Source organism: Chelonoidis abingdonii, chromosome 10 (genome assembly GCF_003597395.2).
Source record: "Chelonoidis abingdonii isolate Lonesome George chromosome 10, CheloAbing_2.0, whole genome shotgun sequence".
NCBI classification, from domain to species: domain Eukaryota; kingdom Metazoa; phylum Chordata; order Testudines; family Testudinidae; genus Chelonoidis; species Chelonoidis abingdonii.
Window position 1 is genome coordinate 46757740 of NC_133778.1, and position 16092 is coordinate 46773831.

At 41.4% G+C, this 16092-nt stretch overlaps 1 protein-coding gene across 5 annotated transcripts in view; it reads right to left on the reverse strand.

The window, feature by feature from the left end:
- Positions 1 to 16092, reverse strand: part of SLC4A10 (solute carrier family 4 member 10) — a 334643-nt gene that overhangs the window by 19225 nt on the left and 299326 nt on the right. For all 5 annotated transcript variants that reach the window (XM_075070163.1, XM_032803549.2, XM_032803548.2 and 2 more), the window contains 3 exons: positions 5988 to 6093; positions 1486 to 1647; positions 47 to 160 (listed from right to left, as the gene is read on the reverse strand). In XM_075070163.1, coding sequence (XP_074926264.1) covers positions 47 to 160; positions 1486 to 1647; positions 5988 to 6093 — 382 coding nt within the window. The remainder of the gene's footprint in view (positions 1 to 46; positions 161 to 1485; positions 1648 to 5987; positions 6094 to 16092) is intronic.

The following is a 16092-nucleotide window of genomic DNA, read 5'->3' on the forward strand; positions in this document are numbered from 1 at the left end:
GTATTTTAGTGATGTAATACAACAGTACAGTTTATTAATGAATTACCTTGAATGCATTTGGAACCTGAAGTTTTGGAGATGGAATCCCCAAGGCATAGTCAATTAAAACCATGGACATAATAGTGAGAAAGACAGCGAAGTCACTGACTATAGATCGCACCTAAAAATATTGAGACAAATGTCATTTCCAGCAGGGAAATACCAAAAAATCCATGTGGGATTTGAGAAAGCAAATACAAGAGCTTAAACTTAATTCCTTTTATGGCTTAAGACAGTGGCTCTCAACCTTTCCAGGCTCCTGTACCCCTTTCAGGAGTCTGGTTTGTCTTGTCTACCCTCCCAAGTTTCACCTCACTTAAAAACCACTTGCTTACAAAAATCAGACATAAAAATACAGAAGTGTCACAGCACACTCTTACTGAAAAATTGCTTATTTTCTTATTTTTACCATATAATTATAAAATAAATGAATTGGAATATATCTACTGTGCTTACATTTCAGTGTACAGTAGTGTATTTAGAGCAGTATAAACAAGTCATTGTCTGTATGAAATTTTAGTTTGTACTGACTTCGCTAGTGCATTTTTTGTAGCCTGTTGTAAAACTAGGCAAATATCTAGATGAGTTGATGTACCCCCTGGGTACACGTATCCCCATCTGCGTATCCCCAGGGGTACACGTATCCTGGGTTGAAAACCACTGGCTTAAGCAAATACTTTCCTCATGGGAGAGATTGTGTTCACTCGTGTGCTGTTTCAATTTCACAACATGGAGAAAGAGCACAAGGACCCATTCTTGTTCATCTGCATTGTGGTCAGGCACACTGGCAGTCCGCACACTCCCATGATGGGGATGGTAATAGCTGCATCCTTCCTCCTCACCAACCAGAGAAGTTGGTTCAAAGGGGAGCATGCGCTGCACTCTTGCAAGTAGTAGCAGCAGCCTCAGGAGACAATGCAACTCTCCCTAGGAATCTAGATTGGTGGGAGATAAGTAGCTTTGGTACAGAATATAACATGCAGAGGGTGGGAAATATTTAAAGAATATGAACAGGATTGCAGAAGGACACATCACTTGTAAACAGAGCATTAAAGGAAGAACAATTTGCAGTGGGAGTAGTGTTGTCTTTAGGACATCAAGCTATTTTTTATCATTATTCGTTTTTCTGAAGAGAGCTGAGTTTTTAACTATTAGGACCAAACCCCCTACTGAGTCACTCTTCAGTGTTAAAGGCTGATTGAAGATGTTTCTGTTTGTCAGATTTTGCTGTGAAGTACTTTCTGGTTTTAAACATCAAGATGGAAACAAGAAAAATAACAAAAACCAGATAATTAAACAATTTCTCTACAAAATCCCAACAACTTACAGCACTTCACCAGCAAGAAATTATAGAGGGCAGCAAGAAACTGAATCTGCAACAGTGGAGATTTCTACTTCTACAAGATTTACACAAACTTTTGCATTAAAAAGGTATATTCCAGGTACCTTTGTTGGAAAATATCGGCTAGTCTTGAACTGCTTCAGTGTGGATGATAGCGTTACTGTAGAAAAGAACAGGATGACTGACCAGAAAAGAACATCTGGAACGTAAGGGCCATGATGTCCACAGGCTCGTCCAACATACTCCCCATGAAACGTCCCACATTCCTAACAGGAAGAACAAAGCAGGATTGTTTTGAAAAATGCCCTAGTAAATGCTGTTATATATTTTTTCCTGTGATTAGCTACTCCCTTAAATAAATGACAGATTAGATCATATAATATATTGTCAATAGTAAACTAATTTTGAGATATTTAACCTTCTTTCATTTAAAACTCCAAATCTTTATATCTAGATTGTGTGGACAAACTGTACTTTTCAGCTGTAATGCTATGAAGAAAAATGGAAAGCTAGAAAATGAGAATTGTTCATCTTAGAATGAAGAATATCTCATACACTCAGACATTGTGCCATAGAGCACTACAGAAACTTAGCAATGACTGACAGTTTTTCCTAGAGATATTTAATGACATAATCACTATGTGATATCAATTAAGGATGGGCAAATTGGTTTGGATAAATAAATCTTCTCCCATGCTTTGAAACAAACTTGTATTTGTTTTTAAACAGTTTGGTTGTATTTTTTTTTAATGTTTAATTTTCACACGGCTGCTGAGAAAGGAAAGAAAATACTCTGATAAGTGCTACTCTTCTTGCATTTCCAAGCTTTAGCTGTTTGTTTTAACTTTAATTTGAAGGAAAACTATTCAGACCTATATATTATCCCAGACCGGAACTAACAAATGTATTTACCAGAAGGGGGCAGCACACTTCACAACATTTTCTTTGCTTAGGAAAAGCTAAGATTGTTTCTCAAAAGATCTGATAAAATTCAGGGAATACACCAAACAAAACATAAACATTTATTTCAGGCAACAGCTTCACTTCAAAGTCTGATGTGTCAGAATTTGTCAAATTTTAACCAATTTATTTTAAAAAGATAGCATACAGATTTGCTGCAACCTATATCTCACATGTGAACCCTACATTTCAGATACACCTCTAGTAGAAATCTAAACAAATGATTGTCAGACAACCATAAATACAGATGTTTTCAGCATCCTAACCAATAAGCACAGAAATGTGGGAAATCTATGAAGCTGTGAACTATAGAACATGGAATCCCACTGCTCATTAAGTAAAGGAATATAAGAAACAGAGTAACCTGAATTGAGGGGTCCATTCTCTAATACCCTGACTATGGGAGCAGACTTGTGTGGTGAATAAGTAACTGACCATACTGTCAAAATAACAAACTGGGGCACTTTTGTGGCAACATTTATTAGAGTCATAGAATACTCAGGTGCTCTACATTTTCTATTTAAGAAAGAAAGAAAGAATGAACGAATGAACTATGCCCCATCCCCCATGGACTATCTGTCCCTCACTTTCCTCCTCTTTATGGTTCTGGTCACCACAGAGAGAAGGAGAAATGAGGCTATCACAACTGCTAGGTACCTATTCCTTCCCACTATATGCTGCCAGAGCAGAATTTTCTCATCAATTACACTGAGTCACTGACTCATCAAATTCATATTGCAGCACCATGGTTGGACAATTTATGACAAGCTTTGGTTTTGAAGAATGATTGGCACGAAGTACACCCTAGTATGGGATGAGAGTGAGACAAGGGAGTGCAAAACATATATCAATATAGCAATACATCTGGGACAAACAGTCAGTAGGTATTAAAAACCAGAAAACTTTGATTGATGAAATGAAAAAACAGGACATTTCAGGCATCCCAAAAGCAGTTCTCAGGATTTTGGGATGCCAGATTAAAAAGTACTATTGCCCTGGTTAAATCAAGGCACATGGTCCCTTTATGATGGCCTGTGCACAAAGGTGAATTTCATCCTGTAAGAATATATATCAATTTACAAACTGACTATACTAATGCCTGTATGAAGAATCTAAGTGGGTCCAGTGCAAACTAGAGAATTGCAAAAATCTGAGCAGACCCAGATTCAGCCAAGTGTTTGTGCAGTTAACAAAATGCACTTTCTTTGCTCTTCTGATAAACTTGACTCCCTGTGCCCTTGTTAAGCACTACACTGATAAGACCTACCACCAGGAACACTAACAAGAGTTAATATGTGGAAAATACAGGGCTGCCTGTGTGTGACCAGAACAAATCAATGTGGCCTCTCACTGGCATATTTTGGCACCAGGGAGGGGTTGCGAATGACATCAAGAAATTTCAAATGATGAATAAATATATAATTGTCAGGAAATCAGGATATTTATTTGACAGGCATGGGGGATATTGGAACATTCGATCATACTGCTCCCAATTTAAACTAGATTATTGACAATAAATCTTTGAGGGGAAACTTATATATTCCTGAATCCTTCATTGTGTGCAGTTTTTCAGTTGCTTAATGTAACACATTAGGGCTTAGTAACATTTATTTGTTAAAATGGAATTAGTTGTTTTACGTCTAAGCTATAAATATACTCTGAGAAACACTGTGATAGCAGACATCTTCCCTTGTTATTCTGAGAGCTCACACTATCGGGTCTTTGCTGAAATCGCTAGGATCCCTTAGAATTGTGGTTCTTAACATTTTCCATATTGTGACCCCATGTTACAACACAAAGAAGTTTCAGGGTCAACCCCTACACACACACTCCCATCAATCCATAAAGAAAAAGAAGGTGGTTATGAACCTCTTTAAATCTTTGTGTCACTCCCTTGGATTGGGGGGCAACTCCTGGGTTGAAAACCTATGCTGTAGAAAGAACACAATATCAACTGAATTAACATTTATAGACTTTAGTTGACTAAAACAAGGCAAATCTAAGTTTTGCTTTTGAAAGGTTTCCCCCAGCCTAATTTTCTGAAAAGAAATTCATGAAGATGAAAGACTACATGTCTATGATGACGACTGCCTACTGAAAAAAAATCACACAGGCCTCGTCTTGTGACTCTCATGAGCCTGTCCCAGATTTCTCTCTTTCTAGACTGAATTGCCATTGGCTTTGTAATTAAATGACCATTTACAAAGAAGAAAATATTGCAAGAAAAAAAAAAGAGCCTGTTTTCAAATATGCCATTTACAATCAAGCTTCAAAAGCAGCTGAGGGAAAGAAATATAATAAGTATAAGGTTCCCTGGCTCCAACCCTATACAGAAAAATATATAGTTCAGGAACAAATATTTTGTGTGTTTGAAACAAGCCCTTACAAGAATAATACATTTTGCATTAGGTGCTGTAGAATGGTGGCTTGCTTTCTTTTATGTCAAGGAAATGTTTATACAAGTCCAATAGTAACACAGTACATAGCTGACATTAAAGGAACGGGTAAAATAGATCTTTAGCAACTAACTGGGATGTTAACAAACATTCTCTTTCCCCTGTCAGTATAGCCTAAACAGCTAGAAGAGTATTTTAGAGAAAATAAAGCTTATAGATTCTTTTTAGACAAGGCAGCTTTAGTTTTGCCATCTGGTAGAATTTAGGTCAAATTCATTGTTGTCATTTGATGTGTTTAGACAATGTCAGTCATACTTCTCTGTTAGTATGTAAACAAACTTTTTAAAGCAGTGCACAATGATGCACATTCTTGCTTTAATATGTACTAGGCAAATGGCCAACACTATCGTGGTTGGTCCCACGCTTTTCCTTAGCGTGATGGGTCAGGATGTTGCCCCTTGCCCCTATTCTTGGGCGTTGACGGCTCTGCTATTGCCTTGTTGTGGAAGAGAAGGAAGTGGGGAAGGAACCCAGGTCAGCCCCCTACTCTGGATCCCATCCCCTTCAGCTTCATGGGCTTCTTTCCCTCATTCCCCTTGGGCAGGGTTTCTCTCGGTCCTCTGTGCCTGTGGAGTACCCCTGCTCTGCTTGGGCAGGGATTTGCTTCCCCTGGTACTCTGATCCTCTGGTCAATAACAGTATTCTTGCAAACTACAGTCAGCTCTCCTTCTCTCCTCCTCAGGGAAGAGAGGTCGGCCCAGCCCCGCAGGCAACCCCTGCCACGCTGGAGCAGCCCCTCTCCTTGCTGGAAGGAGGGCAGGCAGTGGGGTCATGGCAAGGCTCAGGCGAGACCCCACCTCCAAGGTGCAGCAGCGACTCCCTAGGCGACCTCTCCAGCCAGCTTCCTTCTGGGGCCTTAATTGGCTTCAGCTGCTCTAATTACCCTGTAATAACCTCTCCTCAGTCCACAGGGAATAAGGCCTTAATCATCCTGGGGCTTATATACCTCCTATCTATCACTCTCCTGCTGCCCTCTGGCCCTGCTGCATCACAGTACTAATAAAGATTATATAATAATCTAGCAAAAGGTTTCTATAAATATTAATGATAGAACATCTACATTAACCTTTGTTCAGCAAAGTACTGTATGTGCCTTATTTAAACAATACAATCATAGCTGGAGCAATGTAATTTATTCATATGACTACAGCAGAAAAGGTAACATTCATGTTCATGGATTTATCACTTACTGACACTGTTAGGTTTCCCCAAGGTATGTCTGATGCAGAGATATTGTGGTCATTCCAATATTGCAAGGTCTTATTGCTAGGATTATGTGGCTCCACACAACTACATCTGAAAAGATAAAGAAATATTTTTTCGTATTTACTTACGAAATCCAAACTCTTTATTACGCTTATGGCATTAGTATATTAAAAATGGTGCTCTACTTTTTAATATAATTTTAGTTCAATTTAATTCAGTGAATTCTTGTTATGTAGCTGAATATAGATCAATAGTTATCAGTACTGCAGGAGCATATTTCACTGTGAAGTACATGGGCATATATAGTACATAACATTGTGGTGACATGTAACTGATTATACACAGTAACACAATTTTCTTTTTATTCTATTGATGTACTCCAGATTTCATTAAGAGCACTGACTTGCTATTGAGTATGTGCCAGTGCTATTAAGCCCATCTCTCTGAAGTTTCCTGCATGGAGATGACCTATTATTCATGGCTTTGGGCTCTAAAGTCATGCATTCCTCATACTCTAACCATGCTGGGTTTCCCCTCTCTCTTTTATAATTGTCCTGACAAACCCGCAGGACAAATGTCAGGGTTTTGCATTATCCTCAGGGCATGCCGCACTGCATCTGCCATTTTTCCCTTCCTCCACAGCTGCTCTTAAAGTTTCATTTTAAAGTTTGTATTTGAACACAGGAAATGTGGCAGAGGCAGCGTGGGAGGACAATGCTCCAAACAGGCAATTTAAAATCAAAATTAAGTCTTAAGCATCTGAAGCAGCTGTGGGAGGCTTGCTCCTCAGCGGAGTCTTAAAGAGTATGTACAGTACTTTGCAGATTCTGAAAGGAAAACAATCTTTCCTTGCAGCATTCTTCAGTCAACATACTTAAAACCTACAGTATAAAACTAGCAATAACAGCTGCAAAAAATGCTATGCCCCACTTAGTGTTAAACATTTCATGGGCAGCTGTGGCCTGGTATATTAAGCATAGGGTGGGAGTCACTAGATCTGTATTCAAATCTTGACTCCGCCACTGAACCACAGTATATATTTAGACAAGTCATTAACCTTCTCTGTGCTGTTTCCCTATCCATTAAATAGGGATAAGAATTTTTATCCAGGTTTAAAAAGTACTTTATGTTCTGCAGATGAAAACTGCAGCTCTGTATACTGCAAAGCACAAAGTAGATTTCCACTGAAGTACTATACACGTGACCCAGAGGTGAAAGTAAGCCGGTCCGGTCCAGTACGGCATACCAGCAAGAGCCTGTACGTTGTGCTGGACCAGACTGGCTTCCCCAGGCTAGTGATTTAAAGGACTTGGGGCTCTCATCAGCAGCCAGAGCCCTGGGCCCTTTAAATAGCCACCATAGGCTGAGTCTGGGGTAGCGGCGGCAGCTGGGAGCCCCTGGGGCTCTGTCGGTGATTTAAAGGGCCCAGAGCTCTGCTGCAGTAGTGGCAGCTGGAGCCCTGGGCCGTTTAAATCACCCCGTAGCTCCGGGGCTCACAGCCGCATCTGCAGCTGGTAGCTCTGGGGGTGATGTAAAAGGCCTGGGACTCCCAGTCACTGCTACTGCAGCCAGAGCCTGGGGCCTTTTAAATCTTAATTTAAAGGACCAGGGGATTTAAAGGCTCTGCCTCTTCTGGTTAAGGCGCTGCCCCCTGCTCAGGACTCCGGAGTACTGGTAAGTCCTTTAAGTTACTTTCACCCCTGATGTGACCCCACACCTGCATTTAACATTTAGAGACATATTTTCTTTGTAGGCCTCCTTGGTTTTACTTTAAATTAAATCATATTACTAAAAATGAAACAAACAATGAAAAAAATAAAAACCTATGAACAAGGAACATAAAATAAGGCAACAGCATACAAAGAAACTTAGAAATGGATGCTCTGATCCAAAGTTACTTGAATTTTTCAACAGGCTTCAATGAGCTTTGTATCACACCCTAAGTGCAGAGTAAATGTGTTCAAAACAGTTCAAAATATTATTGAACAAAATAAATAGAACACATACATTAATATTGGATTAAAGTAGCATAATAAAGCTGATGCATGACAATGTATTAGCTACATTATTGCAAGGAAATATATGTTTTTTGTGTAATAATGCACTTGTCTATTCCCAGTTACTATTTCCTGTGAACATAGTGAGGCAGAAGCTTCCTACCCCCGAAGCTTCCTGTGATCATAGATTGGCCAGACAGTGTGATACGGCCCATTAGTTTTGTGATTACAGTAGCCAGGGTGATATAGGGTGCCTCTTTTGACAATAAAAATCAAACACCTGAAAATATTGGGTGTATTTTGTGGTTGGGTCAGTCACATTGTATAACACTATATAAATAGATCCCTTCTCACCAGCATTATCACCAAGTCCTTCCCAGAGAGACATGAAGCTCTAGTCTAGCATTTACTAAATTCCATAGATGTTTGTTAGAGGTAGGTAGACCATTTATCTGCAGCATATTTGTGTAAGCACAGTCCACACAGACCAAACCTTGAGCCTGCACCATTAAAGTCAATGTGAGTCTTGCCATTGATTTAAGCAGGGGCAGAATTAGATCCTTGGTGAGTGGATCAAACTCTTCTTTTCTACCAGATACACGGAATTAAAGCCAAAGTAGATGTTCACTCTGTTAAAGATATCAGTTTGTTGTGACTATCACTGTACAAATGCTGCTACAGGGGATACAGTAATTATAGCTTAAGGGAATGCCTCAGAAAATTCTGTCTTAATATTGAAGTAGCCCTCGGTGGTAAAAGATGAGATTTCCACTATGCCTCTTCAAATGATCTTACAGCTCTGGAGAAAATATACCCTCTTCGGAGCTATGCAGCCAGCAGATAGGTGTTGTAGTGACACCAGAGAGTCTTTTCCAGACTATAATTCAGCAAGAATTTATTAGTGAAGTTTATTAGTCAGCAGGAATACTGTGTTCAGGAACATTTTACTAACAGTCTGAGGTTTTAAATTTTAAAATCTTGAATTAAAATAAGTAAAGCGGATTACAATTGCAATAACAAGTCATTTCATTACTACCTTTTTCCTTGTAATAGTGACCTAAGCCTTCAGGACTGAAGTAAAACACATTGCAGTGTGTGCCAGTCATGTTTTTTTCTCTTCCTCAGAATATTGTCTGTGGCGTGATAAAATGGTGCATACAAAGTTGGAATAAGTAATAACTCACTGTCTCTACTGCAGGTTCAAAGATTCATAACAGAATGCTATAAAGATAAAGGTTTATGGCTGCCAACTACTCAGCACCTTAGACACACTATCTGACCTGCGGAAGAGTTGCTTTGTTTAAATCAAAGAGCAATGTGCTATGGACACTTCTACAAAGATGTTTATAAAGTAATGTAGTATAGTTTTAAACACCATATTTGCCAAATAATATTCTTTACTGCCCTTTGTGGAAAGAGTAATAAGTCAGCACCTCAGCTGCCATTTTTGTTATGCTAACAGATACAGAATGATTTGCTAGGAAGAAATTGCTGTTTTCACAGACAAAAATACAAAAGGAAAGGCCTACTAGTATTAATGGTAGTGAATCCTTAGGTGTCATTATTGACAAAAATCAGATGGTGAAACTTTAGCACCTCTGTTGGCAGAACCAATCTAGTGACAAAATAGCTGCTTCTTGCATCCTTGGCCTTTGGTCAATGCTTTAACTAAATGCAAAGGGTTCTCACATTTCTCTTTTATTGGACAAACTTCAGATATTACCTTGCCTCACCCACCTTGTCTCTGTAATGACATGGCTACAGCTACGCTACATATATGACAAGACATGTTTAAAGTATCAGAGTAAGGAAATGACAAGGCATCTTGTTTCTTGGGATTGTGTAAGGAAAGATAAATGCTGAGCTACCAAGAAGTCAGTCAGGAAAATAGAAGTCTACAAATACAAAAACAGTTCTTCATTTTGTTAACATTTCCTATAATTCAAAAAGATAACCCTCTGTTAACTGAGACTCTGGCTCTTTCTAGAATGAGTCCACGTACTGTCAGCAGCTCCATGGTCTGCAATCATGGCCAATAAAGGGTTAAAGTACATAAAAGAAGTTCTACTATGTGGGAGGCATTTTTTACACTGACACTTCATCTAAAAGCTTTCACAAAGAAATGGTTCTGAGATGTGAGCTCAACCTCCTTCCAAGATGAGAAACATCTCTCTGTAAAAACAGATTTGATCTAATTGGAGTTTAGAAGTGTGGTACTACATGTTCTGTACGGAGGATGTTCATGGTCACTAAACTCTGTTTGTTAGAATGTACTGTATCCATGGCTCAAGAGATCAATATACACCGCAGAACTAGCCAAGTCTTCATAATCCTCAGAAATTATGTGGTTTAGACTGCATAACACCTGAAAACTGGGTGATTGAGGGGTAAGAGTGGACCACGTGGGAACCTCTCTAGGGTTTCCAGAGCAGAGGAGGTGATAGTGAGCAGCAATGAGAAACTGAGAAGAGCACATGCCATACAAGAAAAAGAGACAGAAGCAGCAGCAGATGGGGAGAAGGGGAGGGTAGCACCTGGGAGATTAGTTGGATGGTAGGTAGGGTAGAGTTCTGGCTGATGGGAAGCATAGGTGGAGGGAAAAGGGAAACAGTTGTCATGTTGAAGCTGGAGGAACTGGATGCTGAGGTTAGTGTAATTTTCAGAAAGAGAGGGAAATCATTGGAGGATTAGACAATTAGGAGGGGTTCAGTCATCTATAGTAGGAAGGATCAGCAGGTGTTGCAAGGGACAGTGAATGAACATTCAAATTAAAAATCATTTAAAATAATTCATTAATTTAATTCAAATTCAGTTTTATATCCATGGTGCTAATGAGGAGCTCTCTAAATCAGAAGCTAAATTCTATTCTGACTTACATTCCCTGCAGTTCTACTGATTTCAATTGCCACAGGACTTTGCAAGATAAAACTAGGAGAACTTGCCTCTAAGTAAACTGTGTCTTTAATTTACACACTGAAACATCTAAAGCTGGCATGCATGCAGCACTGTATGTGCAAAACTAGTCTTCATGATATGCTGCACAGGCACTGATTTCTATACTCTTTACAGGACATGCCAGATTGACATGAACTTGGCTTCTTAAATAAATCAAAGAGTGGGATTTTCTACTCCTAATTCTTAAGTACATGTCAATACCAAGACAGATTGTAATATGCATACTACTATGCCAAGAAATCACTTTGAAATTATTCAATGTAATCTGTTAATAATTGAGTAACTTCTGGTGGAGAATTATTTGGTTAAGAAACAACATGAACTCATCATTTTTGGAAAAAAAAAAACAATAAAGAAAGACAAAGTGTCTATGGTTATGTCTACACAGCACAAAAGCCTGGGCTGACTCAGGTTTAGGCCCAAGCCCTCCTTCCATCCACACACAGATCAGTCTAATTCAGGCCAGGAACCCCACTGGACTCTGGCCCATGGACTGTGCTGCGGGGTGGGTGAGAGCCTGAGTCCTGCTGTGATGTGGATCAAAGCCTTGGCATTTTGCAGTGTGGATGCAACTCAAATCCAAGTCACCAGCCTTGGGTCTGGAGAATCGGTCAACGCTATCCCTGTGCTTCTCTGCCTGGCCATCCCATAATTTCCCACATTCGCTTCCCAGGAAACAGAAGGAACCTTGTGGTTCAAATACAGCTGCTCAGCATTTAACTCTTCATTTCCATGCTCAACTGGAAACAGTCAACCCTCACACATACACCGCTACCTCAATACAACACCACCCAATATAACACAAATTCGGATATAACGTGGTAAAGCAGTGCTCCGGGGCAGGGCTGTGCACTCTGGTGGATCAAAGCAAGCTCGATATAACATGGTTTCACCTATAACACGGTAAGATTTTTTGGCTCCCGAGGACAGTGTTATACGAGGTAGAGGCGTATTAATATGGCCGACACAAAGAAGTCCTGCACCAAGCACACTGCTACCTGACCAGAGGAACACAGCTGGATTCTGGTTAACCTTGGGCATGAGTTGAGCAAGATATTCAATTTGATCAAGAACAGAAAAAAACAGCTATGTCTACAAAGCTATATCTGAGGGGCTGCTACCATTGGGGATTGACTGGAGAGCAGGACAATACACAGAGCAGATTGAGTGTCTGAACACAGAGTACCACCAAGTCAAAGCTTCTAACAGCACCTCTGGGAATTCCCCATTTTTCTGCCCTTTTTATGAGGAATTTGACTGGGTACTTTAGTGAGCACTGAGCCCACCGTTTTGCATCACAATTGGCTGAGCAGGGTTGGCACTCTTATAACCCCCAGTCACAAGCACTGCTGGAGGGCAAGAGGTGACCCTGGTGCTGAGGTTGGTAACTGAAGAGGTTATGCTGCCATTGCCTTGGCAGCAAATCCTAGAGCCATACTCAAAGGAGCTGTATGTGAATGGCCCTGGGGAGCAGCCGACTGCAGGAGTGGTATCAGGGCAAGTGCTGGAGCTGGAGCCTGGTAAGTTTCTGCTACCATGTTTGTTGTTATTAATATATGAACAGAAGCAATTTTTGGTTAGTGGCCCTATTAAGTTATTAAAACAGCAGGGGTTTTGATGTGCTTCTGTTCAGGGCAGAACCCATGCCGTTCCCCTAACCCCCCACTCCTTTCCTCCTGACACCCCATGGAATTAAAAAAAAAAAAAAGAACAAATATTAAACAAGCAGTTACAACATTTTTACTGATTACTGATGGATTGTTATAAGTGTGGGTTGGGGCTCCACAATTAACAGCCTCATGTACCCCTCCAATATAATATAGAGCATCTTGTAAATAAGCCATGACCACACTGTCCTGGACCACCTGTAAACTGAGTCCCAAAATAACTGGCTGTTACAAGTCCAAACAAAACCAAGTGTGTATTTAGTCCTTTGCTGGCTTTAATATATGAATTCAAATTACAGCAGAGGTTGGCTGTCTATCTGTGTTAGGGGTCCCTGTGGAAGACAGGCAGTAAGGTCTGTGCGTGGATGCATGGTGCTTGTAAGAAGGATGTAGTATATGTCCATGCTAACTCAACATTTTGTTCATTTTACTAAGAATTTTTCCCCATCGCTGGCTGGTGATGAAAGTGAACGTCTCACAAAGTAGGAACTCTAGATGATCTGCTATGTTCCAGAGCAGGGCACATTTATTAGTTCCACCTCTGTATTTCAATAGTCTTCTCTACAGCAACACACACTGGTCATTCTCTAGATGCCTAAATATTTCCTTAGCACAGATGGATGGCTGTCCTCCGCTGGCCTGGAATATAAGTTAACATTTCCATATGGGGACCTATAGAATATCAATGTTCTCCAGTGCTTGCCCTGCCTGAAAGGTTTGAAAAACCATAGCCAGTGTTTAGACAACTCATAAGCTCCCTTAGTCTTCCCCATCCTGGAAAATAATCAAGGAGAAATAGAAAACATTCCAATTGAATTTTTACATACATCTTGCCATGATACGTGGTACTTTTCAGTGCTGCTTCAAAGGATGTTGGAAGTGGCGGGTATTTTTTGTGTGAATAAAATAAAGTCCACTTATACAAAGTGTCATCTTTTGGCCTTTAATTAAAGCAGCCTCTTTGACTGAGGCACCAGGAGCCTGGGGAAGCAGACCCACCCTATTGCAGGCAAGGAGAAAGGCCAAGAAAAGCTGATGGAAGAGATTCTACTAGATAAAATAAATCGGTAGACAGAGTCCCAGAAGGACCAAATGGAGTATCAGAAGGTGAAGGATGCAAGGTGGGTGGAAAAAGAGACAGAGGCTGCACGGTGCAAGAAGAGAGTGGCGGACAGACCGCAGGTTGAGGGGTGAAGACAGAGCACAGCAGAAGGAGTTGTTTGAGCAGTTAGTTGTACTCATGGCTACCAGCCTGCAGGCTCCACTGCCATCTTCATCTCCTGCATGACTTGAGTCCCCTCTATGCTATTGTATCCTGCAGACTACGCAGGATTTGGACAATTCAGAGACTGACTGGACCACATCACAGGCAATGAACAATAGCACCCAGAACAGACAAATGTACCCTCTACATTCATCCACTCCAGTCCACTAGCAGCCTGCACATGCAAAATTCACCAGAAAGGCCAAAAACAGAAGGACAGGGGATACCCAGGAATAGCTGAACATGTCATTTGGGAACATGCACCTTTCACTGTTTTGGCACTGAGTTTGTTTACTGTGTTGTGAGTTTTGATGGCAGCTGGTCTTCTTTTCTAGTTCTAACTTTGATATATAAATACCTGCATAAAATTAAGTATTGAATTTGCACACAAGGGTACAATAGCAAGTTTTACTGTATGTAATGTTAAAAGTGGCACTAACTTTAAAAAAATGTCACCACATACCCATTTGCAATAAATGTCATAATAAAAATTTACAAAAATATCATCACAGTAATGCACAAACTGAGAGTTGAAGCACATTACCAGTATTATAAAATGCATAACACGTTTCTATACGTTTTATGAAAGTGTTTCCAAAATTCATAATACAGAATACCAACACATTTAAAACAAGTACCCACGTATACACAGCCTCAAATTCCACTTCATTCCCTTTCATACATGGGACCATGCAAACCCATTATGTGGGTGCACAAAGCATCCTGATTTAAGGTGACCAGACAGCAAATGTAAAAAACTGGGATGGGGGTGGGGGTAATAGGAGCATATATAAAAAAAAGACCCAAAAATCGGGACTGTCCCTATAAAATTGGGACATCTGGTCACCCTATCCTGATTGCACACGTGGACCCAGCACCAGTCAGGAGAGGTACACAGTCTGGATACGTGTGCCTGTTCAGAAACCCAGTGGTGTCTTGAGTCCACTCTTGGCACAAAAGGTTCTTACTTGTCCTTACAGACATTGAGCAGAACACAATAATGCAGACTGCATTGATGACACAGGTTCTGAAGGCAGTGCCAATGGGATTTCAAATTCATATTCCACCACCATTTTACAGCTACTGAGTGTGTAGTTGAACCTTCTTTTGCCAGGTCCTCTGAAATCAGGGTACGGTTTCATAAGCCATGGCAACAGGGTTTAAACGGGATATCCTAGAACAACAGAAAGGATAATGTCCCAGCTTCTCCATGAAGGTAAACTCTCACACTTTGGAACACCCTAGTATCATGTATTCTATGTTAGTATCCATGTATCTGCCCTTGTGGTTGGCCAGGGCCTGCATCGTGATGGAGTAATACTCTTTCAGTTTATGTACTGATGTGCTCCTTGCAGACCGGGCCAGTGCAATCATTTAGGCGACTGCCGGCTAGGATTTGGGGGGCGGCACTTTCTTCAGCAGTGACCGTGGCGGCTGGATCTTCGGCCACCCCAGTTGCCACCGGCATTTAGGCAGAGGGAGCTGGGGCAGGGGAGTGCAGGGAGGGCCACCTGCAGCAAGTAAGGGGGGGGTTGCACTCAGGGGAACTCCCCGCCCCAGCTCACCCCTGCCCCGCCTCCTCCCCAAGCACAGAGTGGCTGCTTCACTTCTCCTGCCTCTCAGGCTTGTGGCACCTAACCTGATTGGCGCCACAAGCCTGGGAGGCAGGAGAAGTGAAGCAGTGATGGAGTGCTCAGGGAGGAGGCGGAGCAGGGGTGAGCTGCTTCACTTCTCCCGCCTCCCAGGCTTGTGGTACCAATGAGCTTAGGTGCCGCAAGCCTGGGAGGCAGGAGAAGTGAAGCAGTGATGGCGTGCTCGGGGTGGGGGTGGAGCAGGGGTGAGCTGGGGCGGGGGGGATACCTCAGGGCAGAGGGTGGGGAGCTGCTGCGGGGGGGATGCCTCATGGCAGGGGCTTGGGGACAGGGGAGGGCGCAATGTGGAAGTTTCGCCTAGGGTGCGAAACATCCTTGCACCGGTCCTGCTTGCAGAGGGCAAACTACTCATACATGAGTCCCATAGACAGCTCCAGTGCAGTCTAGGAAATGCATTCTTTCAAGGCCAGCAATTATTTGAGGAATATTTGGAATCACACCCACCTTTGGGTACATCACAGTCTTGATCGCTTCACAAACCTCTGCCACAACACCACTCAGAGCTGATTTGCCAACTCCAAACTGGTTAGCCACAGACCTGCAGCAGTGTGGGG